This window comes from Pinus tabuliformis, chromosome 6 (genome assembly GCF_031772625.1).
Source record: "Pinus tabuliformis cultivar Carrire ecotype Pingquan chromosome 6, CPIR1, whole genome shotgun sequence".
In the NCBI taxonomy this organism is placed as follows: domain Eukaryota; kingdom Viridiplantae; phylum Streptophyta; class Pinopsida; order Pinales; family Pinaceae; genus Pinus; species Pinus tabuliformis.
In genome coordinates this window covers 1410886447-1410913149 of record NC_142292.1, presented here as the reverse complement: position 1 = coordinate 1410913149, position 26703 = coordinate 1410886447, and the positions used below count along the sequence as shown (strand labels likewise).

General features: G+C 35.7%; 2 protein-coding genes across 4 annotated transcripts in view; both read left to right on the top strand.

Annotated features, from left to right (window-relative positions):
* The window catches only part of LOC149263930 (serine/threonine-protein kinase TOR-like), a 491915-nt gene that overhangs the window by 216096 nt on the left and 249116 nt on the right, over positions 1-26703 (top strand). The window lies entirely within an intron of this gene.
* LOC149263931 (uncharacterized) lies at positions 161-1308 on the top strand. Its single transcript, XM_089388595.1, has 2 exons — positions 161-421; positions 545-1308. Exons 1-2 carry the CDS (start codon positions 294-296, stop codon positions 1026-1028), a joined length of 612 nt encoding a protein of 203 aa, XP_089244721.1. The 5' UTR covers positions 161-293; the 3' UTR covers positions 1029-1308.

Here is a 26703-nt window from a genome sequence, read left to right as displayed (position 1 = left end):
GGGTTTGATTTTGATGCTGAGATCATGGATGGATTATTAACCTGTGTCCAGAAGATGGTGAGATCTCCATAACAACGTATAGAGATCTCTAAACAAATTGAGACATATAAGATGTCAGGTGGCACATTTGGCTTTGAGATGGCTGTCACTGATAGGACGATTAAAATGCCAGGTATTTTTTAGTTTGTACTTTGTAACTTTGTTTCAAATTTCATTGTCTCTTCAAATTCCATTTTTTTCTTATGTTTATTTAAAATTTTATTTGTAATTTTGTTGTAGACGCATGGTGGAAGATGTATGGTGGCAGAGTACCCCTTTTGCAAAAGCTTGCCGTACGCATCCTCAGCCAAACATGCAGCTCCTCAGGATGTGAGCGCAATTGGAGTGTATTTGAAAAAATACACAACAAGAAGCGCAATAGGTTAACAACTTAACACTTAAACATTTAAAATATTGCAAATTTCCAAATAAATTTTTGAATTCATTAAACAATATTTTTTTTATAATATTAATTATTAATTATTATTTCATGAACTTTGTACAGGTTGGAGTCCCATAGACTTAATGACATGGTCTATGTCTACTACAATCTTCGATTGTGGGTGAGGCAACTAGAGAAGACACCTGATATGGATGCCATCTCATTGGATGGGATTGACACCACTGCTGAATGGAGGGTTGAGACTGAGAGGCCTCTCATGGATCCCACTAATGATTGGTTAGTGCAGGATGAGGGGGAGGAGGAGGAGCAGGAGCAGGAGCAGGAGCAGGAGGAGGAGGAGTTGGAGGAGCAGGAGGAGTTGGAGGAGCAGGAGGAGGAGGTGACACCACCTACCCGGGCTACCACTACCACCAGTAGAGGACGTGGTCTCCGTCTACCTACAGTAGCTGCTACTTCTACTTCTTCAGCTTCTAGAGCACGTCAGACTCCACTGCCATTTCCACCAGCACACGCACCAGCATCTTCATCTAGAGGGAAAGGGAAAGCAGTGACATTTTCTCGCAAGAGGGGCAGAGGAAATCAATAGGATTAGAGTCTTAGACTTTCATTTTATTGTATATGACATTATGACATGATGAGATACATTATCATATTTTTTGTTGATATTTTGAGGCTGAGTTGGGACTCAGGACTTACTATTCAGGACATGATTCAATGTTATGTGTGATTTTAGCGCTATAAATGATATTAAACATCTTATATATTAGTTTTTTTATCATATTTATGTGTCAATGTATTTATTTTATGTTGTAGATGGTTTAGATATTAAAAAAATTGAAAAAAAATGAAAAAAAATGAATATTTTTGTGCCAAACGCTTTTTTCCCGCTTTTGCCGATTTTTTCCGCTTTTTTCCCGGCGCCGATTTAATCCCGCTCGCGCTTTTAACAACATTGGTCTTACTAACATCATTTATATTATAAATTTGCAGAATGGGTTTACAATAATTCAATAAACAACTGATTGATGATCCGATCCTGTGAAATTTTTTGGCAAATCTGCTTCCTTGGAACTTTGACAAAAGTGTGCAACATTACTTATCCACATACATGGGTAGCGTTAGGAGAAATTTTTTCTCCTATGATGCAACTTATCAGCTAACAACCCCTACCATGATCCACAAATAGCCAACCTTAGATGCCTCTCACCCATTTTTTGGTTAGTACATTCATTTATCTAGCATATTCATCTGATGAAGTTGGGGTCATCTATTGTGAAGGTGGGGTAATTTTTGGAATTCTAATATGGTCATGTGTTGAAATTGGGTTATAGACCATGCTACTTGGGTTGTATACTTGTTTCCTTACTTCACCTTGGTGGTTATCTTTTGATCCTAATCTTGTGTGACCTTCTTTAGGGTATTTCTTTCACTGTCTAGTAGGGGCACAAATAGGAAGTTGGTAGTGTGTTCATGATATTCATAATTAACACTTGTCATCATTCTCCTTATTTCGTTATTCAATCTTTTGATTGGTTGTTGTCTGTGACTTGTATTGGTTCCTTGTATCCCTGATCCTATGAGAAGAAGGGGTTGGAAATACCTAAGGATGTTGCAACGGTAAGAAAAAAAACATAAACCAAATGTCCAAATGCAAAAGCATGGAAAGGGATGTAAAACAATCAATAGCCAATTATATAGTCACTCACATCGAGAGAATCCACACATATCACACTTATCAAAATAAATGGAACTCTCAAAGAACATATTGACTCTGATGAAGCAATAAACTGCCCATCATCGTAGGGGGATATTATCATCGTTGTTACATGAGGAATCAACAAAGGTTGTTAAACAAGCCAAATCAAGGAAATAAAAAGGCAAATAAGGGGGTTGGGGAAAACAAAGGCAAGGAAATGTTAATTTTTGATATTAGATCTGATTTAATTTTCCTTGCATTTTATTTTATACCCATAAAATATTTCACCTAGTAATAATCATTTCTAAAAACTGCTGAAAATAGATACACTGCGATTTTAACTTCACAATTTTGTAGCGAAATTAAAAACAGAAAATTAGTGACAATAATAGCAAAAATTTACCCAACAAATTCTCCTTCACTTTTCTATTACTTAAGTAAAATTAGGGCTCCTTTACCAGGGAAATTAACCCTTAGAGAATACATAGAAAATACAACAATTTTAAACTTGGAAATAACACCTCCTAGAAATTTTGATCAGTTAGAAATTTTTTTCCCTTAGATATTTTGTGCCTTAGAGAACTCAACTCTTTCCCTAGCAATTTAGCCTCCTCTTTTCCTCTTGTATGCTCCCATATTCTCTATATAATTATTCTCTCTCTCCCCTAGAGCATACAACTCCCGCGTAAGTTTCCATTGGAACTTGACCTCCTCACAAAACTCGACATCCTCACTCTCCAAGATTTCGCCCACTAATTTCTTCTTTCGAAAGTCTCACTTACTCTTGAGAAAATTGCTCTCCCCTAATTTCTTATTGAGCTAGATTTCAAACTCTAGATCTCCAAAGTGATGGATGGCTAGGATTAAATTCTTAGAACCTTAGCTCAATAGCCAACATTAATCGATTAAATTAACTAATGTGCTATTCCTAAGTTAGACATAGGGAAGAACCATAACAATCACTGTCACTTACTGCTCATGAGCAAGCACTTTAAGAGGATTTTGGTCATCTTTTGCATCCTTGACATTGAGCCTATATAGAAGCAATTGTCCGAGCTACAATCCACAACGAGGAAGATTAACGTGTCTTCTTCCTCTCCCTTAGGCTCCTTTTATAATTTTTTATTGAGTTAGATTTCAAACTCTAAATCTTCCAAGTGATGGATGGCTAGGATTAGATTCTTAGAAACTTAGCTCAATAGCCAACATTAATCAATTAAATTAATTAATGTGCTATTCATAAGTTAGACTTAGGGAAGAACCATAATAATCACTATCACTTATTGCTCATGAGCAAGCACTTGAAGAGGCTTTTGGTCATTTTCTAGATGCTTGACACCTAGCCTATATAAAAGCACTTGTTTGAGCTACAATCATCAACAAGGAAGATAAATCAAGCAATTGAGTGCTCCCTCTATAGAGACACCCATGGATGATTGTTTTATGCAACCTTGTATAAGACTTCGACACTCTTCATGAAGTAAACCCTAGACCATATCACCTTATGACTTGCATGTATCATTTGAGAGGGTCAGCCTGGGAACTATTCCTTTTTTTTATGGTTGGAAGCACCTAATAGGGTGATATAATAACTCTCCCATATAAGTTTGGCAACTTGTATACAGCCATAAGCTAGTCAGACATTTGAAGATGATACTTGCGTGAAGAACTTTGATGGCTTTGAAATTAAATATTGTGTAGTTTGATGATCTTATGGTACTTGTAATCATGTTGTTGATCTCACTTGATTCATTATGTGTTAGATGAATGTATATCCATGATCCCTCGAGGGATGTTGTGATGCCTTTTCAACACTTCACAGAGGACGTTCAAGCACATTCCATGATGACACAAAGCACTTAATGGAGGACTTTGAGGCACTTTTGAGGTGCATTGACCTTGTTGATGACTTGGCACAATTCATGAGACCCTTCCCAAGTCTTAGGACCTTGGCCACTAGCTTTCTAGGCTAGGATGTTGCCTTGGAAATAGGAACACCAATGAGATGACAATATGCTCCCAGGATGGCATTGTTCCTTCTTAATGGATGTTGCTCTTCTCTTGCTGATTGATGATGATGATGATGATGACTTGGTAACACTTTGGAGGGGGATTTCACCTTCTACCTTGATGATGTCATAACTTGGCTTGTTGATGTCATCCTAACATTTTGTTTGATGATGATGTGAGCATTTGGAGGGTGATGTAGGGCTTTAAGGGGGCTATTTTGATGATGAGGAACCTCTTTTGGTTGTATAGACATGACTTGTGGGATGATCTACGCCGCTTTGTGCTATTCCTTACACCTTTAAATTGGGAGTCATGCCTTTGTGATGATGATGTCACCCTTGGAGGCATTTTTTCTTGCACATGGGTTATTTGAGGCTTTTTTCACGTTATTTCATAAGTTACCTATGGTGGTTAGCTTGTTGATTTATTCACCATGTATAATGGATTTGGTCCTTTTTTAGGGATTTTAGCCTAATTGAGGAATAAATCACTTGGTTGCCCTCATATATATGGGGGAGCGATTTATATCCTTTGATCATGGGCACAACTTTGATTTTTCATCTCTTGATTGATATTCTTCTCTCTTGCGATTGCACATTTTGGAGGCCTAGTTGAGCGACTTCTCTTAGGTGGAATTGTGACATCATGTGACCTCTTTAGATGGATGCTTATGGTGAATATTGTATGATGCATATTGAAGTAAGTTGGTTTATTTGCAGTATCTTGGTATTAGGTTCAATGGGATTTATGTTGATGTGCTAAGTTAGTTTATTAAATTGGTGTTTGCTCCATTGTCCCTTAAGCTAAAATGTTCTTCCAAGTATCGAGGAATAAAGATAGCTTTTTCTCTTTTAATCTTCTGGAAAGTTGAGAACCTATATTTCAAAATCTAGGGTAAATTAGTTTATTTTCCCTAGTTTGTTTGGTTTTAGTATCACTACAAAGATATTAGGGAATCAAAGGTGAAGCTTTTCGTACATCTTACAGCCTTTTCATAGGGCTGACGTCAAGGAATTTTTTGCTGTTATATGCCTTTGCAACCTTCAAAATCCGATGAAATTTAATCCCTAGTTTACTCTTTAATTTAACCTTCATTTTATATTCCCTCTTCACAATTTTGACGACAACATTTGTTTATGTTATACACTATTATATTGCTGTGATTTGTTGATTTAAAACCCTAGTTTATAACAACCTTGATTATTTTCTTGATTTTGTGTGTTTAGGAAACCTATTTGAGCCTCTTTAGGCCAACCATAGCCTTTAGATTGACCCATAGCTCCATTGAACCCAAATATGAATGATTCTCCATGTACCTCAAACCCTAATTTGCTATACGTTTATCCGATGAATATACGTTGTAGTATCCTTAGGGGGCACTTAGCTTAAGATCCTTGGCATACTTGAACCCTAAGCCTTACTAGGGAAGCCTCCTTGTGTTGGATTCTGTCCATCTTAAGGAAAGGAGAGTAGTTAGTAAGGTGAGAATGGTGACACTCCTAAGTGTTGCACATTTTCTAGGTCACCTAGTGAGGCTTTGCATAAGGCTGCTAGATTTTTCTATAGAAGGTGTGTGGCCTTTTGAGGGCTTTGGGCACTGTGATGACATGGTGATTGGTAGAGATGACTTAGCCTAGGACGATGGACAATGCACACGATGATAGAGGTTGGACCTTCCATGATTAGTGTTGGACTTGTTGATGACATGGCACCCCTCCTAAGACACCTCTTTAGTCATTAGAGATGAGACACCTTTTGATGATGACACTACGACGTTTGAGCTCGATGTCACCCTTAGAGATGAATTGGTGTGGAATTTGGAGATAACGCTTCACCTTTTGAGCTATCACTTTCCACTTGGAGTGAACTGTCCACCTTTTGATGAATATTTATGCCATATTTGTGGCCTTGGAGCACATTTATGATGAAGTCTACTTTTATTTTTAGCATTATTTCTCACTTATGAGGCATGAATGGGGGTCTTCAGACCTATTCACTTGCGTACTATGGACTATTTTATGTATTGGTTCCTTACCTTTAGGGTTTGTATGCCATAAAGGCATTATTTTATGTTTTAGGGCTTTCCAAGTTTCTAGTGGATGAGGAAGTGTTAGTTTCTCATATAAATAAGGGAGGCATTCCTCATTTGTAAATGATTGCTACTTGTGGAGATATATCACTACTTGCCTACTTTTCTCATCATGAAACAGACTATGGAAGGATAACTAGAGCAACTTTTTGTGGAGATGCTATTAGTGAATGATCTTCAATATTCTATGGATGTTTATGTCTAGGGATTGATTAATGATCTTGATTTTATGACCAAGTGGTCTCTTTAATTTGTGTAATGGTTGTTATAATGGAGATGGCCCATACACTTGGTTCCTATTGAATTCCTTGTTAGTTCCCTATAATACTAGTGTATTCCCTCATTGTTATTGTCAGTGTAGCCCCACTATTGTTATTGTTGTGCACATGTAGTCCCCATATTGTTATTATTGTGCCCCAAAGAAGCCCACTATTGTTATTGTTGTGCCCTTACATTATTATTGTTATGTCAACTCTGATTATATTGTAACCCCTTAGACTCCTATATATAGAAGGGATGTTTTGTCAATTTAATCATCCAATAATTGTTCATTTTTGTAATGTAAAAGAAGTTGCCCCCTCGAAGAGGCTAATTTTGAAGTCATTGATCTATCTCTTCTGCTATTTTGTGAGCTGGTTGCAAAACATTTGGTATCACAACTTTGGATTCTAGGGTTTCACTTCTTCAAATAGGTCATCTTGGCATTTTCGCTATAAATTTTTTTCTAGAGGCTTCAGAAGCTGAAATTTTTACCACGTGGAACCAAAATCTCAGAGAACTTCGTGTAAAAATTTCAGATCTTGGTTCACTATATTTTCGGAGATATGCTCTGAGGAAGTTAGGGTTTTTTTGGGCTCCAGAATTCTGCCTCAAATAGGTGACCTAGATAAAATTGTCATAACTTTTTTTGTACGAGGCTTCAAAAGCTGAAATTTTTACCACGTGGAGCGAAAATGGTAGAGAACTTTGTGTAAAAATTTCAGATCTTGGTTTGCTATATTTGCGGAGATATGCTCTAAGGAAGTTAGGGTTTTTTGCGGGCTCTAGAATTCTGTCTCAAATAGGTGACCTAGGGAAAATTGTCATAACTTGCGTTTCAGGCATCCGTTTTGAATTATGTAAAAAGTGGCTGAAAATGCACAGGCTGTAGTTTTTCTTGTAGCAACTCGAGGGACGAAGGTTGAAACAGTGACTTGTGGCATCCTGTACAACTTCGCACACGATGATAGAGGTTGGACCTTCCATGATTAGTGTTGGACTTGTAGATGACATGGCACCCCTCCTAAGACACCTCTTTAGTCATTAGAGATACACCTTTTGATGATGACACTACGATGTTTGAGCTCGATGTCATCCTTAGAGATGAATTGCTTTGGAATTTGGAGGTAACGCTTCACCTTTTGAGCTATCATTTTCCACTTGGAGTGAACTGTCCACCTTTTGATGAATATTTATGCCATATGTGTGGCCTTGGAGCACATTTATGATGAATTCTACTTTTTTTTGTAGCATTATTTCTCACTTATGAGGCATGAATGGGGGTCTTCAGACCTATTCACTTGCATACTATGGACTATTTTATGTATTAGTTCCTTACCTTTAGGGTTTGCATGCCATAAAGGCATTATTTTATGTTTTAGGGCTTTCCAAGTTTCTAGTGGATGAGGAAGTGTTAGTTTCTCATATAAATAAGGGAGGCATTCCTCATTTTTAAATGATTGCTACTTGTGGAGTTATATCACTACTTGCCTACTTTTCTCATCATGAAAAGGACTATGGAAGGATAACTAGAGCAACTTCTTGTGGAGATGCTATTAGTGAATGATCTTCAATATTCTATGGATGTTTATGTCTAGGGATTGATTAATGATCTTGATTTTATGACTAAGTGGTCTCTTTAATCTGTGTAATGGTTGTTTTATAATGGAGATGGCCCATACACTTGGTTCCTATTGAATTCCTTATTGGGTCCCTATAATACTAGTGTATTCCCTCATCGTTATTGTCAGTGTAGCCCCTTTATTATTATTGTTGTGCCCATGTAGTCCCCATATTGTTATTATTGTGCTCCAAAGAAGCCCACTATTGTTATTGTTGTGCCCTTACATTATTATTGTTATGTTGGCTCTGGTTATATTGTGACACCTTAGACTCATATATATAGAAAGGAGGTTTTGTCAATTTAATCATCCAATAATTGTTCATTTTTGTAATGTAAAATAAGTTGCCCCCTCGAAGAGGCTAATTTTGAAGTCATTGATCTATCTCTTCTGCTATTTTGTGAGCTGGTTGCATAACATTCTTCAAATAGGTCATCTTGGCATTTTCGCTATAAATTTTTTTCTAGAGGCTTTAGAAGCTGAAATTTTTACCACATGGAACCAAAATCTCAGAGAACTTCATGTAAAAATTTCAGATCTTGGTTCATTGTATTTTTGGAGATATGCTCCGAGGAAATTAGGGTTTTTTTGGGCTCCAAAATTCTGCTTTAAACAAGTGACCTAAGGAAAATCGTGATAACTTTTTTTGTATGAGGCTTCAAAAGCTGAAATTTTTACCACATGGAGCCAAAATTGCAGAGAACTTCGTGTAAAATTTTCAAATCTTGGTTCGCTATATTTGCGGAGATATGCTCTAAGGAAGTTAGGGTTTTTTGCAGGCTCCAGAATTCTGTTTCAAACAGGTGACCTAGGAAAATTGTTATAACTTGCGTTTCAGGCATTGGTTTTGAATTCTGTAAGAAGTGGCTGAAAATGCACAAACTATAGTTTTTCTTGTAGCAATTTGAGGGACGAAGGTTGAAACAGTGACTTGTGACATCCTGTACAACTTCACTCTATTGAACCAGTCCATAATCAGGGCATTGTGGGAGATTTGGCATAACTTTTTCTTGAAGAATCCAATTTTGGTCTGATTTGTGGGGTTGGAAAGAAGACTCATAGGGATACCATAGGATGAAATTTTAGACCTTAGAGATCCGAAATCACAGATATACAACAGATTCAATATCGAGCTCCTACAAAGCAAAAAAAGGTGTGTAGTTTTTAAAAATTTCCATAAGTTTTGTTCGAAAAATTAGTTTGATGTGATTCAAAGGGCATGGTGAAGCATAATTATCATTAATTGATGCCCCGAAGAAAAAAATGGAAACACTTTGTAAGAAACTTGAAATATCTACCATGACACATGAAGAAGAGGAAGAAATGCAACATGATATATCAAAATTACGAGACCAAGCACAACAAATTTCGCTCTCACAAAAAGTAACAAAAGCTAAGATGGATGGTTTGAAGAAAGGAATCGAAGCTAAGATTAATGGTTTGAAGAATGACATGGAAGCTAAGATCGATGGTATAGAAGCAAAACTGAAAGGCAACATGGAAGATTTGAAAAGAGACATGGAAGTTTTTAAGGAAGGTTTGAGAAAGTTGCTACAAGAAAGTCTTCCTAATAGCGAAAAGGTAGTAGAGGAAACTCATGATAAGAACAAAAGAAATGTTAATCATGATTTCGTAGAATCTAATGTTGGATTGAAGACCCACCATATTCCAAAGATCGATATGAGGAAGTTTGATGGCAAGGATCCCATAACATGGCTACTATAGATGGAGCAATATTTTGATCTATATAATGTGAAAAACACACAAAAGGTACGTATTGCAACTTTATATTTAGAACCAAATCAGTTTGTATGGTATTGATGGCTTTTCTCTCGTAACAATTGTCACTTGGTCAATTTTTACGGAGGAAATGATAGCACATTATGAGGATACAAAAAGAAACACCTTCTTTAGCCAAGGGATCAATGGCAGAGCACATTGAGGACTTCCAAAAATTGAATATAAGGGTAAATGATATTCCAGAGGAGCATAGGATTGATGTATTCACAGGGATTTTAAAGAATAACATCCAACATGAGGCTCGCCTTTGGGAACCTGATTCATTGCAGAAGGCATTCAGGTTGGCAAGAAAAATTGAAAGCAAAATTATGGCAACAAAGAAACCTACCACTCATAACTATAAAGATGGAAGTGTTGTTGCTCCTAGCCTTCCACAACCTACAAGGTTGACACCACAATAATTGAAAGAAAAAAGAGCAAAAGGGCTTTGTTACACTTGTGATAGCAAATACACTAAAGGTCATAAGTGTGCTAAGAAGAAATTAATTTACAGAGATTGGGAAGAGGAGGAAGAAAAAGAACAAGAAACGTCAAAAGAAGACGATATACACCAGGAAGCACCCCTAGAGAAAGAAGAAAGGAATCCGACCATATTTTGTAATGCATTAACATGAATTAGCACTCCTCAAACTCTCAAGATAGAAAGACATATCAAGAAGAAAAAGGTAATAGTGTTGATTGATTCGGGTAGTACCCATAATTTTATTCATTATAAGATAGCAAAGGAATTGAATTGCTTCCTATATCCAACACTAGAGTGTATAGTGATGGTTGCAAATGGAGGAACCATAAATTGGTCATGAAAATGCCATGATATCAAGCTATCCATGGGAGAATATGTATTGAATAGTCCAATGCTTTCCATTCCAATGGGTGGTGCTGATGTTGTACTAGGAGTCCAATGGTTATAATCTTTGGGTACGATAGCTTTTAATTTTCAAGAACTTTTCTTGAATTTTTTTTGGGAAGGAAAGGAAGTTGAATTAAGGGGTATCACAAGGAAACTGGAAAAGATAATCAGCTCTAATGGCATGACAAAGCTTCTAAAGAAAGAACAACGGGGCGTAATTGCACAATTATGTTCACTAGAGGTTCAAACATCGAAATCATCTATTTCTCTAGATCTCCAAAAAGTCTTGGACAATCATTCTAAGGTTCAAGCAGTGGAAGATCACATCGAGCATCAACAACAAGTTCTCCAACTCTTAAAGGATAAGCTCACTTTGGCACAGAATAGAATGAAACAACAGGCATATCAACATCGCAACGAAAGAAGTTTTGATGTAGGTGACTGAGTATTTTTACGGCTACAACCATACAAACAAATGTCCCTCAAGCAAGCTGAGAAGGATAATAAATTATCACCAAAGTATTATGGTCCTTACAAGGTGTTGCAAAAGATTGGTACTATGGCATACAAATCGGAGCTTTCTGCATCTTACCGAGTGCACCCAATTTTCCATGTTTCATGCTTAAAGAAGGTTATAGGTGGCAAACTCCTAGCTCGAACATTATTGCCAGAACTTGACAAGGAAGGAAAAATCATATTGGAACCTGAAGCAGTCACAGAAACAAGAACTTGACAACTACGAAATCGACCAATTTTAGAGTATCTCATCAAGTGGAAGGACTTACCTACTGAAGATTCCACATGGGAGGATGATAATTTTATACAGAAACATCCAAAACTACTCAAGCGTTGAGGACAACACTTTTTTAAAGGAGAGGGGCATGCTAGGTCCCTATAAAACTAGTGTATTCCCTCATTGTTATTGTCAGTGTAGCCCCCTTATTGTTATTGTTGTGCCCTTACATTATTATTTTTATGTCGGTTTTGATTATATTGTGACCATTAGACTCCTATATCTAGAAAGGAGGTTTTGTCATTTGAATCATCCAAGAATTGTTCATTTGTGTAATATAAAGGAGTTTTCCCCCTCAAAGAGGCTAATTTTGAAGTTTTTGATCTATCTCTTCTTCTATTTTGGGAGCTGGTTGCATAACATACCTTCTTTAAAAACCCTAGGAAACTTGGATTTTGTAAGATACTAGGTAGCTCTTCAAGGGATAGTAGTGGATATCCCTATATATCACCCTAGATCCTTTTATTCTCTCCCAACGGAGTCCTTAGTTGACCTCATATGCCCCCCAAATTAGAAGGCTCTAGATTTTCTCTGAATAGTCAATGATGAAATCCAAAATTTTACATTTCTTTTACTGTTTAAGGGTTAGATTAAGTTTTATAACAAAAGAAGCATTTAGTTTTTAGCAGTGTTCCACGGGGACTCGCCCCCCCCCCCCCTAGGGGTCTAGTTTCCTCGCTCCCCCGCGCTCCGGGGACTTGGGGACGAGTAGGGGACGTTTCGCCATGCTCCCAAAATGGAGGAAACTTAGGGGGACGTGCCAGGGAAACGTTTCCCTTCCCTGAGGGGACGTTTCCCCACGCTCCCAAAAAAATGGCCTTGCTTATAGTTTATGATTTAATAGACCTAAAGTGGTACAAAGCTACTCATGTTCTGTATGGGGATAACGTCTTGTGCAGTCTTTTGGTTTCAACAAGCGTTATTTTAGAGGGTCAGTATCATGGAAATTTGCTGGACCATATAGCACGTACATGAATTTTCCCTTTTAAAACTTCTCCTTTTTTTCTCAAGTGATGGCTGGATTACAGTGGGGAGATAACTGGACTGACAGGCAAAGAATATGAGACATTCAGTTTGTGTTTTTAATTTGCATGACATTTGACATACAAACTATGGAAGCAGCACCTATGTCATGTGGGAAATAATTCGGTGGACTATAGACTAACATGCGTTTACTGCAAGCATGACAAAATACTATTGGCAGCAAGAAATCTCAGGAACTGTCGTTATATATGAATTTATACAGTTACAAAATTTACACAGAGCACAGTTGCTCAGCTTGAATTCTCAGGTCTGAAAATTATTTTCACCCCTGAAATACACTGCTAGTTTGAAGTTTGCATTGCATGGCATTGCTCTAATAAGGTAGACAAATTATCCATGCCATCGTTGGTCACCCAAGTTGGTTCGCAGATGGTCATCCTGCAGTCAATGTCATTTGATAGTAAACTGTCAGAAACTCTTTCATGTGATCTTCTCATCTCTCCTGGAACTAAAACTCTTTTTTTAGCATATGGTGTACTGTCTATATTATATATAATATAACAAACTTTCTAGCTGTTGGATCCAATACAGCTGGACAACCCATTGTAGTTGCCCCTTCTACTGCCAATGCAGTGTTCTTGATCTGTTCATTTACCTTTTCACAGAATTCAGTGGCTACCTTATCAAGCTGAAGCTCTCCCTCTATCTGACCAAAATCTAAATTATAATTTGACCAAAGCTGAATTAAAATTTTAAATTTATTATTTTATATGATATTATAAATTTGGATAATGTCAAATGATATTTATATCAATGATCATGCTTTGCAGCTTTTCAATTCAAACCAAATTGTCATAGTGGACTCAATTAATAAATTATATTTTATATTTATAAATTTTTAAGACCCTGACGCTCCCCCACGTTTCCTAAAAAATGGTAGGGAGCTTTTGCATAGGCCGCTCCCGCACCCCCTCGCTCCCTCGCCCCCTCGTCCCGGAACCTTGGTGGAACATTGGTTTTTAGCCATTAAAGAGCTAGACATCCAGGGTTTATGAACACTTGTATGGTTAAAAATAGGTTTATTCATCATATATTGCATTGCTGATTTATTGAATAACCTTCTAAGCTAAGTAACATGACACTATGATGTGAGACTCGGGGGACATGAAAATATTAGTGTTTGACACAAGACACTATGACATTGGAAACAGGGCATGGAGGATACGTTACACACAAATTTGTTATATATATTAAAAAATATAACAAATTAGTAAACTACAGATGCAAAAATGGGATATGGACGAAGTTTTTTTTTTTTTTTTTGAATTTAGAAACTAAAAGCATTTAGAATTTTACATGATCATGATAAAAATTCAATTTGTAGCAAAAATGGGATATGGACGAAGTTTTTTTTTTTTGAATTTAGAATCTAGAAGCATTTAGAATTTTACATGATCATGATAAAAATTCAATTTGTAACGAACAAAGTTCGTATACACACTTCAAATAGCCCAAGATATTTAGAATACAATGAAAGAATCCATTTTAGGAACAAGAATATATTGTATAATTGTATGAAAGAATAATATATGGCTTGTTACAAATGTGGGCCTTGCTTATATACTAGGCAAGGTGCCCCTTCACAAATAGTCATGTTCTTTGGAACATGTCTCTTCAATAACTCATTATTTTTTAATTATTATTATTATTATTATTATTTATTTGATTTTTATATATTATATATATAACATTGCCTTCCTCTTTAGAAAAGCTTTGTCCTCAAAGCTTATTGCTAACAAGGCATGTCATCTGTTTGTTTGTGTTGTAATCTATTTTCATCTTTCAGAATTCTTCGGGTTGCCAGCTTCGACGATATAAGATGATAGGATCTTGTGATAAACAAAATTGTCGAACTAAGAATGTATATGACCATCCTAAATAAATCTTTTGTGGAATCTTGCGGTTACTGGAAACTTGAGATGACTTGTTATCACAAGATTGAATTATGGTGACATCGATATCCTTTGGTATATAAGTCACTTATTCCTAGTTTGAGCGGTATGGATTTGTAGACTGGTTGAGATGTGTGCTTTTATGATTTGGGTGTTGATAAGGAGTCTGTGTGATCTGATTTTCCCTTATCCTTTTTGTTGCAATTTCTTGATTTACTTGAAGTATTTGATTTTTTCCACATATAGAAGTTACTTAGCTAATTATTAAACTGTACTAAATAAAAAATCAAGATAGAAAGAAAAATATAAAAAAATTAATTTATATATATATATATATATATATATATATATATATATATATATATATTTTTTTTTTTTTTTTTTAAATTATTATAAAAAAGGGTGTTGCGCTATCACCACCCGATAATGACAAAGCCGTAGTCGAAGCTGATACTAGCTGTCACTGCCGCAAGTACTGAGCAACCAATTCAACTGAATTATCGTTGCTGCAACCCATCTCTTACACCGCCACATAGCCCACCTCTTCCACCACTGCTCAACTGGCCTTCTTTGCATCTTCCTCTGTCCCATCTATTGTACCTACCCCGCTGCTCGTGTGCAACACAATGACCGCAACCACTAACCTATAACAATCACCTTGTCCCTTTCTAATCCCCTTTCACTACTCCACGCATCATTCACACAATCGGCACACCCTATCAAAATTTTAGTTGTTGCTACCATACATTCGATTAAACCACCATTACTAAATATTGAAACGTCGCCACCATTTAACTATAGGCGGGTAAGCTTATAATAAATACCAAATAATTTTAATCCAATCCTTTAAATACAATATTTATAAAAGGGTTAAAATATACCAAAATTTACATTACAGATTGGAAGGTAGGTTGTACAACAACTACAATTTTTTTTTTGTTTGCGTCCATTCTGTCTTTGAGCATAGTTAGCTAATTATAATTATTTTGAAGTGAAATTGTGGGAGAAGCATCAAGTTTTATATATATATATATATACATATAAGGTTGGGCCTATTTGTTAATTAAAACATTATAGCATCAAATCACCCTACAAATAAAACATGGATGGCATATATTAAAGGGGACACGAAAGGTACTAAGAAGTTATATTGGGAATGTACTAAGAACTATATTGGAAGTAAGAAATCAAAATAATTATAATCCAAGGTCAATAAGTGGTTTAAGAAATATAAGGTAATATATATTACTTTTTATGAAATTATAAATTATGAAGAGAGGTTATACAATTAAAAAGATATAAGTACACAATAATTAGTGGAACATATAGGGAAGGCAATTCATAAAGTGTTAAAAGTCCTTCCAATAAAAAGGCATCTTATTATATTTCGATGAAGATATCTCATACAAAGAATATATAAAGTTTAAAAAAAAGAGGGTCAAAAAGTACTTTAAGTCTTGAAAAAAAATAAAATTGTAAAGGTATTAAGGATTACCATGGAAGACATTGCGAAGTTATTTATAAAATCAAAGGAAATAATTATTATATTTCTAAGGTCACAAGGGTTATTGTTGAAAGCATAAAAGAGGAATATTTTTAAAAACACTACGTTCATCCCAAAGAAGCAAAATGGAGCCTAATACGGAAATGAAGGCCACTTCGTATAACTATGCCTTAGTGCTATTTAGAATTGAAGGGTCTATTGTGGGAAAAGATTTTACTATCGCTATCTCGCCAGCGGAAGATAAAAATTACATAAAACTCAAAATCACAAACCAATTAGTGATTCCTGAGTCAAATATAATCGAAAAATTAGATTGTTATAACAACAAAAAATATGAAATAACCAATTTACAATTACACATTGGAGATTATACATTCATATCACAATTCTCAGTTCAAAACCTATGGAGCGATTAAGGTGACATTATTTTATGTTCACTTTGGATGGCAACCCTAGGTTCTTTCATCTTGAATATGAAGAAGAAGGTTTTGAAATTTTCTCACAAAAAGAAAAAAATAATGCTACAAGATGTTACAGTGAAGCCGAATTCAGTAATACTAGAAGACATACTAGATATCTCAAAAGTAATTTTTCAAGTAGGTAAAAAAGTTCTACGAAATATGCAAAGAAAAGTTGACAAGATCATCCTATTCGTTCTTAACTCCTTTTAGTATTTTTGTTATTTGTTTAATGAGCCTCAGCCCCATATTTTATTGTTGACCCTGTTTTATTTATTGATTACTTTTCTTTGTATATATATATATATATATATATATATATATATATATATTTATTTATTTATTTATGTATTTTTATTTATTTATTTTATTTATATATATTTCTTTCGACTTGTGTATATTTTTGTTTTATTTTATTTATTTTTCCATTAATTATTTTTAATGTAGTTTATTTTATTTATTAAATGATCTTGTCTTGATTAAGGTCTTGACTCCTTTTTATAATTTTTGACTTCCCTCCTTGTTTAGTGTTTGATTTTTATTTATTTATTTCTATTTTTTTAATAAATTAATTTAAATATTATTTTTCAAAAACTCGTTGTTTAATATAGTGGTTACCTATTAATATTTGTTTTTAATAAATTAATAAACTAATATCATAATTTAAATATTATTTTTCAAAAACTTGTCGTTTATTATAGCTGTTACTTATTATTATTTTTATTAAATTAATAAACTAATATCATTATTTAAATATTATTTTTCAAAAACTAGTAATATTTGGTTTTAATAAATTAATTTAAATATTATTTTAAAAAATTAGCCATTTATTATCGCTGTTACCTATTAATATTTTTAATAAATTAATAAACTAATATTATTATTTAAATATTATTTTTCAAAAACTAGTAATATTTGGTTTTAATAAATTAATTTCAATATTAATTAAAAAAAATTAGCCGTTTATTATTGCTGTTACCTATTAATATTTTTAATAAATTAATAAACTAATATCATTATTTAAATATTATTTCAAAAACTAGCCGTTTAATATAGCCGTTACTTGATAATATTTGTTTTTAATATATTAATAAATTGATATCATAATTTAAATATTATTGTTCAAAGATAGACATTACTTGAAATTATGTCTCTTTTTTTCCGAAGAAAGAGAATTCATAATTTCTATTAATAAGAAATTACATGCTGTTGATGCCATTGGCATATGCTGTAGTGTGGTTTTCACCACTGTTCAGAAAAACAAATTACATCAAATTACCCACAGAGATACGGTGGTACTGTATTCCACAGAGAAAGTGCAATGTCTCAAAAGAAAACAAAACAGTTCTGTAGAGTCTATCCGCTATACAGGTGCAATAAAAAAACATCTGAGCTGTGACTGTTATATACAATAAATATCATAGCAGAGCAAAAATTAGATGGGGGCATCGCCACCCTGAGGGAGGCCATCAATATATGGACGATGGAAAAATCTGTGCAGCCCATCTGGATTGTGTTCCTCGATCAGCCAATCTCCTAGAGGACGATCCGCCGCTTCTTTCGAGAGCCGGTCAACAGTTGAATTTCTTTCCCTGTAAATGTGAGAAACAATGATCTGGTCAAAATGTGTTTTGAAAAAAACAATTTCTTCCAAGATATGTTTCAATGAATATGCATGACAGATGGATTTGTTGTTAACCCAATCAATCACAATCTTTGAGTCCCCAAAAATTTGTAGTTGCCGACAGTTTTTGGACAAAGCAAAGTAAAGGAGATGTCTCAGTGTAATTAGTTCAGCATGGTTGTTTGTCCCCGGACCGAGTCCCAATCTCAGGTGAAAATAGTGTGAGTCTGATAGATGAAAGAGTATGCCCCCCCCACAGCCTTGTCTCGGGGCTACTCCATCAAAATATGCCCACGGCATATCCTTGTTTATGATTATGTCTCTACATTGCTCTCTATTTAAGCCTTTGCCATGGTCTGCCTCTTCATCTAGTCCTGATGGTGAACCGCACTTGTTGGTTCAAAATGCGTCGGCCAAAAATTTCTCTTATGTGATTTCTACCGAAAGACTTTGCTTAATTCATTATGGATCACAGAAACATGAATACAACAAATTAAGAAGCTTAAAAAGGACAAGAAGTTGTTAAAAGATAAGTTAGAACATTATATTCAAGAGGAAGTATCGAAGTCGCCAGTCGTAACAACTCCAGTTGAAGATAAAGGAACGAATACTGAACCAGTCAATACCACAACTCAAGAAGAGGATAAGTTAGTTGAAGGAAAAATACACTCACATGTTGCAATTTAGATGATGAAAATTCCAAACGAAGATTTTGTACCTAACTCAACAACCGCGGTACTAGAAGAAAATAAAAAAGATGCCACACACCTAATAAGGGAAAGTCAAACCAAAAGAATTCCCTATCGACATCCAAATCACGAGAGTAGACAACTCAATCAAGCTACGTATTTGTACCATTCAGAACATAAACAACAAACTGATGTTCCGAAGAATACTAATGTCAGTGCAATCCATTCATGTGATAACAATTCATCACAAGTTTTCAGTCACCGCAAGATTCCACAGAAGATTAATTTAGGATGGTCCAATTTATTCTCAGTTCGACATTTTTGTTTATCACTTAGAGAATCATATCAACTTTTATCAACGAAGATGACAATTCCGAGATGAGAAGACATTCGAAATACAAAAAGAGATCAAGCCTTTTCATCAGCAAGCTTTGAGGGCAATGCTTTCTGAAGGGGAAGGCAATGTTATGAATAAAATATATATGAATAATATAAATATAAATAATGATAATAATTGTAATAATGATTAGTTTATTAGTAATTATTATTGAAGAGGCATGTCTAAATGGGACATGACCTTCCATGAAGAGGTACCTGCCTAGGGTATATAGGAAGACCCTCTTTTTCATTTGTATGATCATTCTCATTCATACATTTTAATATATATTCTTGTATTGTCAATTGAGGTCTACATATTCCAAGTCTTTTGGAGTGTTCAAACCAGTTATAATGAACTTTGTTCGTTCCATTTACCCACTCCAATTTGTCTATGTCCTCAAGCATGAGGTCTATGCAATGTGCAACACATGGAGTCCAAAATCTGGTCTTATATATGGAATCTAGTGTCTTTATAGCAAGAACATAGTCTGAGGCATTATTAGTGAGGACCTACACAACATTTTGCTCCCCCACTACTTGAATAATCTCATCCAAAAGCTCAAATAGAAGGTTTGCATCCTTCACCTTATCAAATGCATCAACTGATCTCAAAAACATGGTTCCTTAAGGGAAAGAAACAAGGAAATTAATGATAGTGCGGTTTTTTCTATTGGTCCATCCATCTGACATGATGGAACAACCTATTTTGAGCCATGACTTTCTATGCTCAACCAAATAGTCATCAATGGAACAAATGTCTTTTTGCAAAAGAGATCCCCTCAAGTCATGCACACTAGGGTTGAAGCCCTTTCCTGCAGCTAGAACAGAGTCCCACATAGCTTGGTAATTAGGTGAGGAAACAACATTAAATGGGATATCTGCATCATACCACCATCTAGCAATATATTGAAAAGAAGATTCTTTGCATTGCTTTTTCCAATGGTCATCCAAAGTGGATTGATGTTGAATTAGACTTGGTTGGGGGGAAGTGGGATTAGCAAAGGTAGTGGTGGTAAAGGTTGAGAAATAACTCTGGAAGTTCATCCTCTTTTTTCCTTTAGATTGTTGGCCTTGATGATAAGACCCAAGAGCAGTAGGAACATAGTGAAATGGGTCATTGGTGGAAGGGATAGAAGAGGAGTCTTGAATCTCAAAATCGTCATACCCACCATCTTTCATGGCTTGTAAAATTTCTTTTTTCCTTGCAATTTCTTCTCGGATATCCTTTTCTCTAGCCTTATTCTCCTCAAACTTCTCATACTTGGGAAGGTATGCCGCCCTAACAACACTTATCACTTCCTTTGGTGCATCACATGGCTTTACTTGGCCTCTTATCCTAGCGAGGTGTTGTTTCAACCTGAGAATAACCCCCCTCCAATAGATTTATTGCAAATTTTACATATCATTTTTCCATCAATCACATCACAATGAGCCAATGCATTGTCCTTGGCTTATGGAGGCTAGAAATATTTGAAACTTGCGAATGAAATAAATCTGCATATTAAAAAAATTGTAGCCAAATAAAATTGAAAACCTAAGATAAATTTGGGGAAAAATGAGGCATATTTAGCCTACAAAGTTTAAGACTTGAAAATTAACGGTTGAACTTGATGTTTGATAACACATAACACAAATAATAAAATACATGGGCAGCAAGTGAAAATCCTTACCTGGAAATGCAAACTAGCTCCCTTAGCCTCCTCTTGTTGAAGGACCAATGGATCACATTGGTACACCTCCTCATGAGCCCTCCTCTTCAAAAATGAGATGCTCATGTCTTAGGGAAACTCTCGAAGATGCCAAGAAACATATTGCACCAAGGGGGACATTTCCTGAAAGTAAGAAGCCGAGTAGGTACCAAGGGTACTTAACGACCATGAGCACCATTCAATCTGAGCCTTGCACATTCGAAGAAGCTGTGAAGCACCAAGTTTGGAAGGATGCTATGAACAGAGAGTATGAGTCTATTATGCAGAATGATGTTTGGGATGTGGTCCCTAGACCCAAGGACAAGTTTGTTGTTACCTCGAAATGGCATCTCTCAAAAGGAAGACATGGACTATGATGAGATATTTGCACCAGTTACTCGATATACCACCATCCGTTCGATTATAGCCATTCCTGCCTCGCAAGGATGGAACCTACACCAGATGGATGTCAAAACCGCCTTCTTGCATGGTTCAATTAAGGAGGAAGTCTATGTAGAACAACTCGAGGGGTTCGAAGTTCAAGATCGTCAGACACATGTATGTAGGTTGAAGAAAGAGCTCTATGGGTTGAAGCAAGCTCCCCGAGCTTGGTATGAGAGGATCAACATCTATCTGATGAAGTTGGGCTTTATAAGAAGTAAAGTTGGTCCGAACCTTTACTTTAAGGTTGAGAATGGCATACCTCTTATTTTGGTACTTTATGTGGACGATCTCTTTCTGACAAGTGGAAAACCTCTTATTCATCAATGTAAGAGGGAGTTGGCTTTCAAGTTTGTAATAAAGGACTTAGGATTGATGCATTATTTCCTAGGGTTGGACGTTTGGGAAAAGGCAGGTGAGATTTTCCTCTCTCAAGGAAAATACATTGTAAAGATACTTGAAAGATTTGGGATGGTGGATTGTAACTCTGTGACTACTCCGATGGAACTTAACTTCAAGAAGTTATGCGTAAGTGCTGCTGGGCCCAATTTGGGAAATCCTTCTGAGTATCGTCAACTCGTGTGGGTCCTGATGTTCCTCGTGAACTCTTGTCCGGACATATGTTTTGTAGTGAATACATTGAGTCAGTTTATGGTCGAGCCTCATCACATACATTGGATTGTTGCCAAGAATCTCTTGAGATATCTTCAGGGCACAATCACCTATGGACTGAGATACACTGTCGGGAATGTGAGGCTCCATGGTTATTTTGATGTTGATTGGGCTGGCAGTGTGGTGGATCGTAAAAGCACATCAGGATGTTGCTTCTCTCCAGGTTCTGCTTCGATATCCTTGATGAGAAGGAAGCAAAAGTCGATTGGTTTGAGCACCGCTGAGGTTGAATATATTGCTGCTAGTATGGTCTCTTGTAAAGCTGTTTGGTTGAGGAAGCTCTTTAGTGAGCTGTTTGGACATGTGCTGGATACCACCGTGATCTTCTGCGACAACCAAAGTGGGATTCATCTTTCTTAGATTCTTGTGTTTCATGACGGCTCCAAGCATATTGACATCAGGTACCACTTTATCCGGGATATGGTACAACGGGGAGCAATAAGGCTCCGTCATATTGGGACTGATGATCAAATCACAGATATTCTTACGAAGCCCCTGGGGAATGTCAAATTCTTAACCTTTTGTGAACGACTTGGAGTCGTGGAGAGACCCACTTATGAGGGTCCTGTTTGATTTTGATATTGAGCTCTGGGAGCTCTGGGGGGCTTGGGGTACTTCTTGGAGTAATCCGTGACCATAGGGTGAGTGGTTCACCTTCCCCTAGTGGTGCACGTTGTATAGGGTGAGTAGTTCACCTTCCCTTGTGATACCCCATGATGGTTGACATATGCATAGGATGAGTGATTACCTTCTCCTATGGCATATGAGTAGGATGAGTGTTCACCTTCTCCTACTAATACATCCTACCCATGCAATTCAGGACTCATGGGAAGTACCTCTCATCTGGCCAATGAGTAGGGAAATGAGGATAGGGACCATAGTACTACCGATGGATGCATGGTGTACTATCGTACTCCCTATGCTAGGATGTTTGATATTGATCTAGGATCAATGGAGATTGACTTCGGGTCAATGGAGTGTAGCATGGTACACTCTTGATTATTGGAGACTGACTTCAGGTCAATGGAGAGTAGTATGATACAGTCTTGATTATTAGACACTGACTTCGGGTTAGTGCAGAATGGTATGATACATTCTCGATCATTTCTTTTTAATTATTTCTTGATGGTTCAACAGAGCAGAGTAGGGATGACAGGGATGGTACAGATTGTGAGATGGTTTGGCAGGTGGAGGTCTTCCTAGTTGAGAGGGAGTGTTAAATTTGGCAACTAGGGCTAAACTCCACCTTGGACAGCTCATATGATGGAGCTGATATTTTTATTGGATTCCTCTTTCGAGAGGTGTAGGATTGATCTAAAGATCATCTCATTCTGATATGTATAATTGAAATTATGAATTTATTTTGTTTATGGACAAATTGTCAAGTTCGGCCAACAATCTAATGTAGACTTAGAAGCCCAAAAGACACGTCTATTCATCCTCATCATTGCATTTAAATAGAAGGAGAATCTACCTCATTTGGACACTCATCACTCACGCATCTCTCTCTCATCTGATTGGGACGTACACATTTCTGGGCAACCTCTCTCTCCACACGTGCGAAGGACAAGATTGCAATTTTTTGTTTTGGGCATTGATCGAATTGCAGGAGGCTTTGACGAACGTTGACCTGGTTTGACCAATGTTGACTCAAATTGCATTTTTCTTGGGTAATATTCTGTTTGGGCAGGCCGCATTTTTGGGCACATAAATTGAGGCATTCAGAGCTGTTTAACCAACATTGACCGGAGGTTTGACTCTGTGTTGACCAAGTTTGATTGATATTTTTGGGACTGCTTTGGGCTTATTTGGACTGTTGTTGGCGGCCTAGTTGACTGGGTTTGTCCGAGCTGATTTGGAGGAAAAATTCTGCCATGTTGACCAATGTTGACTTTTTGGTTAGGGCTCCCTGTTGACTGCTATTTGATTGGACAGATTTTGACTGTGATTGGGCAAGTGAATTTTGTATGTTTTTCTCTCTCTATTGAAATTTTGAAGAATATTAAGAAGAATTGATCAAAGGGTTTCCCCACATTGGGGTTTGTCCATGGCATGTGCCACATCTTGTGTCCTCTTGTGTTGGCTTGTCTTCTATTGTTTTTGTTTATGTTCTATCTGCATTTTATTGTCATGTCTTGCGATCGCTAATCTAGAAATTGATATTGGGCTCATAAGAAAAATTGAAGTAAATTTCTCTTAAGCTTAGAACATACCATTGTTACCTAAAATTAACATGTTCTTTATCAACGATTAATTAGATTGTCTGTGTTGAATTGTTCCAACTGGGATTGAGGTGGTCTCATATGGCTTCCTTCATTCTTTAATGATGCTGGCCTTCATTACCTTTACTAGGGATAATACTTTTTAGTAGCATACTATCTTCAATTTTGATGTTTCTCCCCAACTAAATCAGCAGGGACGTGATTTAGATTTGTCTTTAACATTTTCCCTTGCTTGATTTGATTTCTCATGTATTTGTTTAAAACTGATATTGGGCCAATGGGCCTTCAACCCAACTGCAGATTATCCTTTTAGGAAGGGCCAGAAGAATATTTCTAATGAATTGCCCATTTACTGAAGGATAATATAAGATGGTGATGAGTGACAGATCGGATGTTCTTGCTACAAAATGGTATCTTGCGCATGCCTCTAATTTGTTGGTGTTTTCTTCCTTATCAGCAGTTGATCAGATTGTAGTTCTGGGTGAGATCCCTTGTTAGTCTTGAATTTTTTCTACTGGGATGTGGATGGTCTTATATTGCTTCTTTTGTTCTTAAATGATCTGGGTCTCCATTACCTTTACTATGGATTATACTTCTGAATAGCATATTATCTCCCATTTTTGATGTTCCCCTCTAGCTAAATTAGCAAGGCTTGTGACATAGATTCATCTTTGGCTTTTGATTATTGCCTACTTTGGTAAACATTTGAGGAATCTTGTGGATATGGAGATGTCTTTTCTGTGGCATACTAGTTAACTTAGGACGCTTGTTTTTGGTATGCCTATATTCTTATTCTCCATGTGCTGACTCTTGCATGTGCAATGCTTTGCGTTACTTAAGCATGATTGATTTACCTTGTCTTCTAGTGGATTGGGTTTAGGATGAGCATTAGCGATATCATACGTACATTCCTCTTGGGTAGCATCATGGTGTTCCTCTCTAACTAAATTAGGAGGGTTTGTGATTTAGATCTGTATTTGGGTTTTGATTGTTTCTTATTTTGTTACACATTTGAGGAATCTTGTGGATATCGAGATGTCTTTTCTGTGTCATACTAGTTAACTGAAGACACTTCCTTTTCATATACGTTTATTCTTATTGTCCATGAACTACATGTGCAACGCTTTGTGTTACTTAAGCTTGATTGATCTATCTTGTTATGTTACCAGATCCGTCAGGCCTAGTGGCTGGATCCGTGGATCCCCGGACCAGAGATGGATTCGGATCCGGATCCATGAAGATCTGCCCAACATTTGTCTGTGTGTAAAATGGTTTGACGTCAGCACATATTTCCAAATTAGATCTCAGTGCAGAATTCCAGAATGAAAATGTCAGTGGATGAATAACGCGATATTGGAAAAATCAGCCGCACGAATAATTAACAAGGGAGTTCATTAATTTTTGCTTGGTTGACCATATTATAAACTTTAATTCAAGATTATAAGATGCAGACGTTTGGATATTCTAATTAAATTTTATGTTTATTTTAAACGTAAAAAGGTGAGTTTCATAAAGTAAGTTCAATAAAAAAAGTCCATTTAATTTAAATATAATAACTAGTAATTAATGTTTCAATATTATGATACATTAATTTTAATATTATTAAATTAATAATTATTTTTTTCACCTGAAATTGATGATGATTTTAAAAGTATTATATAGAAGTTTTATATTTAAAATTTTAAACAGAAGTTATACTTTTTTATTTTATACAAATTTAATTAATTTTAATTAATATCTATAAATAATTATTAATTCTGATATTATTTATCTAATATATATTTTTATAGGTACTATATATAAAAACTATATATTTAAAAATTAATATATGTTTTTACTTTACTTTTATATAAATTTAATTTTTAAAAATTATAAAATATTTTATATTGTTTGTAGTTGCTGTATCCGGATCCTGCCTTTTCAATAAATTGGGGAATCTGGATCCGTATCTGAATCTTGGTAACTTAGAGGTCCTTGTCTTATAGTGGAGCAAGGTTGCACGAAACGGGGAAATGGGTACGAGTTTCTGAAATGGGCACGAGTACGAAACACGACCTCCACAAATTTTGGAAATGGGGAAACGCAAATATATATATTAAAAATATATATATATATATATATATATATATATATATATATATATATATATATATATATATGTGCAATCATAAAGCATACATGATACATTATAATTTATTACATTTAAACATTATGATTAAATTTACATCACATTTAGTCATGAATGATCACATAGTGAAAATAAAAATATTGGAATATCCAAAAGCAACCTTTATTATATATCCAAATCTCAAAATCAGCCTTTATTTATATTAATATATGAGGCTGCAAGTACATTAAAGACTATAAGGCTGCAAGAACTATAGAGACAAAAGACTAATCCTCATCATCACAAGCCTCATCAAAAATAGAAGCAGAACAATGCTCAACAGTGGATGGTGGTGCTGAAGAAGATGATGGGCCAATTCCACTTCCAGGCTCGACCTCAATATTCAGGGCAACAAGAGCGAGAT

Coding starts and splice junctions, on each gene's coding strand:
- LOC149263931 (XM_089388595.1), top strand. CDS start 294: ATGTATGGTGGCAGAGTACCCCTTTTGCAAAAGCTTGCCGTACGCATC. Junction 422..544: donor CACAACAAGAAGCGCAATAG/GTTAACAACTTA, acceptor AACTTTGTACAG/GTTGGAGTCCCATAGACTTA.